At 58.2% G+C, this 7,438-nt stretch overlaps 1 protein-coding gene across 2 annotated transcripts; it reads left to right on the plus strand.

Moving 5' to 3' along the window:
* The first annotated feature begins 352 nt into the window (after positions 1 to 352).
* Positions 353 to 6,928, plus strand: LOC116573391 (spermatogenesis-associated protein 31E1-like). 2 transcript variants are annotated; one of them, XM_032313473.1, is made up of 6 exons: positions 353 to 763; positions 1,144 to 1,201; positions 1,748 to 1,808; positions 2,059 to 3,276; positions 4,051 to 4,357; positions 4,391 to 6,928. In XM_032313473.1, the coding sequence occupies exons 1-6, from the start codon at positions 578 to 580 to the stop codon at positions 6,902 to 6,904; spliced, it is 4,344 nt and encodes a 1,447-aa protein (XP_032169364.1). In that variant the 5' UTR covers positions 353 to 577; the 3' UTR covers positions 6,905 to 6,928. The 2 variants fall into 2 exon arrangements, with proteins under 2 accessions (XP_032169364.1, XP_032169363.1); XM_032313472.1 differs by having other exon boundaries at positions 354 to 763; positions 4,051 to 6,928.
* The last annotated feature ends 510 nt before the right edge of the window (positions 6,929 to 7,438 follow it).

Consider the following 7,438-nt stretch of genomic DNA (forward strand, 5'->3'; position numbering starts at 1 on the left):
TCTATTTTTAATTTCTTGAACAATCTCCACACTGGGAATGCAAGATGGCTGCACCAACTTGCATTCCCACCAACAGTGGAAGAGGGTTCCCCTTTCTCCACATCCTCTACAACACACGTTGTTTCCTGCCTTCCTAATTTGGGCCATTCTACCTGGTGTAAGGTGGTATCTCAACAGATTTTTAAAAGCTATGAAACTGATGGAACACAACTGGAGATCTCAATGGGAACAGGTATTCTGTGCGCTTCACGCAGGATGAAAGGCAAATTGACAAAGGTCTGTTTAGCACGGTGAGCGGGTAGCAGTGTCAGGCCTGGGCGGGTGGAGGGATGACAGAACTACAGGGCTAGCGGTGGAGAGGGGAGGTGGTCCGGCTACTTGTGTCCCTTACCTGCCCTCAAGGGCCCTTTGTGACCAGACCACAGCTCTGTGATGTGGGCATGGGGCTTGTGTCTGCATGGACACACCCAGGGCTCAGTTGCCAGAGGGCAGCAGTGCGATCGGTCACTAACTCTCAGGGCTCAGTTACCTGAGGGCAGCAGTGCGATTGGACATTAGTACTTTCTAGAGGGAAGGGATGGAGAATTATCTCTTCCCTCAGGAATTCCTTACTGATGGTTGGCTGAGCCCCAGTCCCACTCTCTGGGCCGTTAATGCCATCTTTGCCTTTGTGTGTGGACTGGGGCTCTTCGTCTTTTTACTTTCCTACTTCCAGCCTGATCCGTCCTCACCACGAGGCAAGAAACACAGGAAGAGTGGGAAGGTAAGGAACCCTCGGCCCAGACCCAGCAGAGTGTAACTTGATCATCTTTTCTATTATTCTTTCCATTTTTCCAAGTCACTGGAAAGACCCCTGAAATGGGAAAGAATAGAATGGGTATTCTCAGGAGAGAGTAGACCACCATCCATCCAGGACAAGCCAGACCAGGCAAGGGTTAGAGGGACATGAGGTTTTCTCCCTGAAGATCTCGGGCCGGAGTCCAGGTGTGGTGGAGGGGTCCAGGGCAGCGTCCCAAACACAGTGACCGGTGGCCAAGGACCGGAGGTTAAGAGCTGCCTCTCTAGCGGAGGTCAGGCCCCTGAGCACTGGGTCATCTGCTGCTGGGGTGGGGGTCCCACCCTCCCCGTGTTCTCTTATCTCAGTACCAAGTGGAGCCATGGAGAAGGAGCAACAGAAGCAAAAAAAATCAGACCGTGAAAGGTGAGCGTCCGCCACTCACCCCTGCGTGCCCCAGTTACACTGTGCCCCCCGCTCTGAAGGCCGAGTCCCACTGTCTCCAGGACACCAGGGCCTGAGCCCATCCCTCAGGAAACAGAGCCCTGGGTGGGGGTTGGGGGCTCTGAGGAGGGAGAGTGAACCCGGAGGCTTCCCAGATTCTGCACCAGAACGAAGCCCTGAGGGGCTGGAAACTGGTATTCCCTAACCAGGCGCCCCAGGTCCTGGACTGGGGGCGGGACCTCCCGCTCCCACTGTGGACAAGCTGTTCAACTCTGCTTAGATTCCTCTGGAGGCTACAGTAGGCCTTCCTCCCCCAGCAAGGTCATGAATGGGGAAGCACTTTGGAAAGACAAAGCGATCCCCATCATGAATCCTGTAGTCACCATGCGGGCATGTGGCCTTGGACAGTGCTGTTTGGGACTCCCGAGTCCAATCCCCCAAAGGTCTCCCCTAATGGGAAATTGTACCCAGCCTCCCGTAAGATCCCTGGACCCTGTCTTCTGCTGTGACCCGGTCTCCTGTTTCCAGGTTTCAGAGAATTTATGAAGAGTCTGGAAGAGGTTCAGGACCTGTTCTCCCTTCTGGAAAGGTAAAGAATCTGCTCCCTTCTCCCCTGGGTGGGCCTTCCTGAGTCTATGGTGTGACCCCTGGGCTGCAGGGAACAGCCTCTGGGGCTGTTTGTGGGGGCTGGGAGGAGCCATGGGGACATACTGTGACCAAAGACCCAGGGTGAGGGACAGCAGGAGCATTGTGATGTGGGTGTGGGGCGTGGACGGCCGTGGGGACTGCTCCCGGACTCAACTGCTACAGCGGCAGCTCATGCCTCCTGTCTCCCACAGCCACCTGGAGAGGCTCTCTGACCAGGGGGGCTTTCACCAGTTCTTACGTCAAGCAGCCCCTGGGCAGGTGCGCCGAGGGGTGCCAGCTGGAGCCCGTCAGCCATGCAGGGAGCCTCTGCAAGATGCTGCTCCCGCTGTGGCCCCATCACCTGCCCTAACTCCACTGACGGGGTCTCCTCAGCCTCTGGCCTCCACCGTGCCAGCAGGACCAATGACCTCAATTTCCGTTGCTTCACACTCCTCCCTTACTACTTCCTGGCTAGTAGAGCCTTTCCTCCCCCCGGATGGCTTTCCACACCAGCCACTCGCTCTTCCCCCTTCCCCGCCATGTCTCCCTCCTTCAGAGGCCTGCCCTGGGCCTCTGACAGCCTCCTTGGCCCCAGAGCGGCCAGACTCTCCTTTGACTCTCCCTCAGTGTGACTCAAGGGCACCCCTGCCGTGCCCCATCCCACAGAGCTCGGCTCCGCACACGCCTTGGTCAGCTGACAGGTCAGCTTCTCCTGTCCCAGCCATCTCGGGCCTGGGCCGCTCACACTGCCCCATTTCGGCCCTGTCCTGGTGGCAGGCAGCTGCCAATGCCTGGAACCTGTCCACCTCAACATGCTTGGAGTCCCGTCAAGCGCCTCTGTCCCATGGCCCACCAGAAGCCTTGTTCTGGGGAGACCCCACACCCAGACAGGAAGAGACTAGGATCCCCCCTTCCATCAACCCGGACGTCCAGAAGCTTCTGGAGATACTCATTGCCAAGAGGTCTTGGAGGGAGAAGGACAAGAAAGAAAGGTCAAAATACCAGCTGACCTCTTTCGGGAGAATGTTCAAGTCCCCAGGTGACGGGCAGGACACCATGGGCCGCCCGTCCTTCTGGAGCATGAGGGGCAAAGCAAAACAGCTGCTTGGTCCTGAGAAGCCCCCACGTCCCAAGAGTCCAAGGGACAATTTAGAGCAGAAATGCCTCCAGCTCTTCTGGGGTCTCCCCTTTCTCCACAGCGAGTCACTGGTGGCCACTGTCAGGGTGACCGATCCCCCATTGGAGTTCCCGTCTGTCATATTCAATGAGCTCTCTCATGCCTTGCCACTCCAGATTCAGGGCAACGTGGTTCCACGCCTCTCCCTGACCCATGATTTACATGACCCTTCAGCCAGGCCCCAACCCTTGACCCTGAGATTGTCCCAGTCCCTGCCCCTTCCTCCATCTCAGCCCCAACCCCTCCCTCTGACTCAGCCCCAGCCCCTCCCTCTGACTCAGCCCCAACCCCTCCCTCTGACTCAGCCCCAGCCCCTCCCTCTGACTCAGCCCCTTCCCCAGTCCCACCCTCTGACTCAGCCCCAGCTCCTCCCTCTGACTCAGCCCCAGCCCCTCCCTCTGGACCAGCCCCTGCCCCAGCCCCTCCCTCTGACTCAGTCCAAGCCCCTCCCTCTGACTCAGCCCAAGCCCCTCCCTCTGACTCAGCCCCAGCCCCTCCCTCTGGACCAGCCCCTGCCCCAGCCCCTCCCTCTGACTCAGCCCAAGCCCCTCCCTCTGACTCAACCCAAGCCCCTCCCTCTGACTCAGCCAAAGCCCCTCCCTCTGACTCAGCCCCTGCTCCAGCCCCTCCCTCTGACTCAACCCCAGCCCCTCCCTCTGACTCAGCCCCTTCCCCAGCCCCTCCCTCTGACTCAGCCCCAGCCCCTCCCTCTGGACCAGCTCCTTCCCCAGCCCCTCCCTCTGACTCAGCCCAAGCCCCTCCCTCTGACTCAACCCAAGCCCCTCCCTCTGACTCAACCCAAACCCCTCCCTCTGACTCAGCCCCTGCCCCAGCCCCTCCCTCTGACTCAGCCCCAGCCCCTCCCTCTGACTCAGCCCAAGCTCCTTCCCCTGACTCAGCCCCAGTCCCTCCCTCTGGACCAGCTCCTTCCCCAGCCCCTCCCTCTGACTCAGCCCAAGGCCCTCCCTCTGACTCAACCCAAGCCCCTCCCTCTGACTCAGACCCTGCCCCAGCCCCTCCCTCTGATTCAGCCCCAGCCCCTCCCTCTGGATCAGTCCCAGCTCCCACCTCTAACTGAGCCACAGACCCAGGCAGGCCTTGCACCCTCTGTCCCAGTTGGACCCTCGTCTCTGCCACCCGAGATGGGGAGGTGCCAGGTGTCTTGCCCTGTAGTCCAGAAGACACCATCTTACACGCCAACTGCTTTTCAAAACCTGGAATGTCACTTTCTGGAGAAGCAACTAGAAAGGGGCAAGGTACCCCCTGTGATGAAAAGATCTCAGCAAGTCTTTAGCCAAGGTCCTCCTGACCTTCCGCAGGGTGGCCAGGCCCCCGAGGGCCATGGGTCAGTCTCTGTCCTTCCTGGAGAATTGATCGACTCTGAGCTCTGGGAGCAACTGGAATGGCACCTTTGGAAGAGGCTCATGAAGCAAGGAAGGGGCTCGTCCTGCAGGATCCAGCTATCCCTAGAGATACAGCCTCACCAAGAGTTCCAGAAGGTGCCCCAGGCACACAGCTGGCACAGTCCCAAGGCCAAGTCTGAGTCTACAAATGAAAGCTGCCAGGCCACACAGAAGACTGGGTCCAGGTACCCGGGAAGGACCGTGCCAAGAAAAAGACTGGGCAAGGATTCAAGGTCCAGTGCAGGGAGGATCCAGAAAGATCTACACAGGGGCTCAGCGAGGTCTCCAGAGAAGGCTCCAGGAAGAAATCGTGAGGAGTCAGACACAGACATGAAGCCCTCCACAAGCAGCACAGACGAGAAGCGCCTAGAGAAGGACCTGAGAGCCCATTTAAGGAAGTTGGGGCAGTTCAGAGAGGGTCAGATGCCTTTGGATGTTCATCCTTCCAGGCTTGCTGCCCACCACTCCTCGGACCTTCCCAGGAAGCCAAGCTCTCACGGGAAACCTGGAAAGCCAGCGCTTTCCAAGTGCTGGGAACCCTCCCACGATTTTTCCATCCTCAGTCCATATGCTCAGCGGATGCTAGAAGCACATATCAAAAGGCTCAGGGTGAAGCACTGTTGGGGCCTCCCCCTCAAGGTTCTCAGGACTATAAACCTCTTCAAGTTGAAGAAGGGCTTCCTCCTCTCCCAGTCCTTCCCTTCCTGCTCAGCCACCTGCATATCCAAGGCTGGCTTGAGCACCAAGCTCATGGGAAATCCTTCTCAGCCCTATCAAGGAGAGGTGATGAAAGAGTCTTACCCCACTTGGGGGGGTCCCCTCGGTGCTCCCCAGCCTACGTGTGAGGAATTCCAGCAGGCTCTGGAAGGGACCTCACCTGGGGGTGGCCCTCTAGCTGGACAGGGGCCCAGGTCACCTTCTCGGACCTTCACATACAGCTTTGTGGGCAGAATCTGGCACAGTGAGACTGTCTCTAGGACTCTTATGAACAGCAACTTTGAGTCAAGTCTAAGTCCAGCAATGGCCACAAAGGAGCTAAGGAGGGTGAATGGGGGTCGGGCCTCACGGGACATGACCATGCTAGAGCTCAACTTAGAGCACCAGAATTTGAGTGCCAAAGAGCCCGGGGAGGTGGGGGAGTTCAAGGAGGCCCCTGCCTGGGGAGTCACCTTAGAACCCCGTGTGCTGGCCAACAACCAAGGCCTCCGTGGCAAGCTGAGAAGATCAGGATCTGCAGGGAAAAGGGACAATCCCTTGCAACGTACAAAGTTGGTCACCCGAGACCTCGAAGAGCTACGCCTTGAGGCACGGCGCAGGGGATCGGAGCCCCAGAAGTTGATGGAGTCAGAGAACCGGCTTCGGGATGCCACCCCCACCGTGCGCCTTCAAGACTGTGAAACTGGGGTCCTCCTTCAAGACTGTGCGACGGAGAGTCTCCTTCAAGACTGTCAGTCCAACATGTTCCTCGCTGCTGACATCTTGGCTTCTCAGGGATCTCTGTCTAGCTTCCAGAGCAGGTCCAGTGAAGACACATCTAATTCCGAGGTGCTGCATGGCCAAAGATCCCGTGGCCAGAGCCCCCACAGGCAGCCAGGACCCCTGGGACTGGAGCACCAATGTAAGAGCCTGAGCAGGTCATGTGTCCCCCCCATGGAGATAGAGAGCTCCAGGAGGTCCCCCTCGAGAGAGCCTGCCAAAGAGTGGTCAGAAATGAAGCTCCTCCAGATCAGTGAGGTGAGACATCCAGTCCAGAGCAAGGAGTCAGGAGAGGCCTCGGGAAGCAAGGCCTGTGAGATCTTGCTGAAGAAAGAGGAGGCGCCTCCGGAAAACTACTTCAGGAGAAGGATGACGCACTTGCTCCAGTGGTTCTTTCCCAGTAGAGGCAGAGGACTGGAAGGTTCCCTTCAAAAGGGCAAGGCTTCATCATCCCAGGGCCGGGGACAAGTCATGGGCAGGTCAGCCATGGACAGGGCTTCTGCCGAGGCTCAGGTGGTCGTGAGGGCTGTGGAGCAAATCCTAGAGGAGAAACTGTTGCCCAACCAGGGACTCAGGGTCCCGAAGGTTGACTGGTGCAAAAAGGATCTCCAGGCTTCAGCAGACCCCAATGTCTGCTATCACAGGGTTCTCTCCTACCAAGAGCAGAGGAGAGTCATGAGGGAGACAGCCAGTCCACAGGGCACCCCCAGGGGCCACAACTATGCCAACAAGACCGAGTTGATCGGGTGGCCCTTCCCCACCAGGGTGCCAGAGTGCCCGAGCAGACCCTGCCAGAATGGGTCCCTGGTGCCGGGCCCTTCAGGCCGCACCCTGCAGGCCCACTGCCCCAGGCGCTGCCTCCTTAAAAAAGACAGTTCACCTGGCCAGCCACTGTGGGCTTCTCACGCCTTTCCTGGCAGAATAACTTTCCCCCAAGAAAAAACGCAAACAGTGCAGAGAAAACCTTTTTGTTCTCACATTAGTACATCATCTATGGGCTAATGGCGTCTTCATGCCACAGTTACTTTGCTTCCTTAAAATAAATGTGATTTTTTTTCCCCCCTCAAGAGTGGTGCTGGCCTCCGTGTGTGTCCTGTTGCGGTGGGAGGGAAGGATCAGGGTCTGCTCTCCCCGAGGACCTGCTTTGGCTTCCAGAATGAATGGGGCCTTGGAGGACAGTTTATCTCGGGGTCCACCCCCGCCCCCTTCCTCCCTCTCCTTCAGTTTCCATGACAAGGTGAACAAGACCCAGACTGGGACCTCTCCTGCTTTCCCTCCACCTGGAGCTTGTGTGGCTTTAGGGAGGGTTTGCGAGGCAGAAATCCCACGCAGGCTTTAGGAAGACGGAATCCTAGGTCAGAGTGGGGCCCGCAGTTGGGAGACACAAGGCTGGCCTTGAGGGCAGAGGTGAGAAATCCTGTCCCACCCCCCGCAGTCTCCTGTGGGGAGTAGAGGAGGGCCACCCCAGGAGCCATCTCACCCCAGGGAATCCCGTCTTAGCTCCCTTAGCCCCTCTTCTCACACTCAGAGCCGCAA

Source organism: Mustela erminea, chromosome 14, assembly GCF_009829155.1.
Source record: "Mustela erminea isolate mMusErm1 chromosome 14, mMusErm1.Pri, whole genome shotgun sequence".
NCBI lineage: Eukaryota > Metazoa > Chordata > Mammalia > Carnivora > Mustelidae > Mustela > Mustela erminea.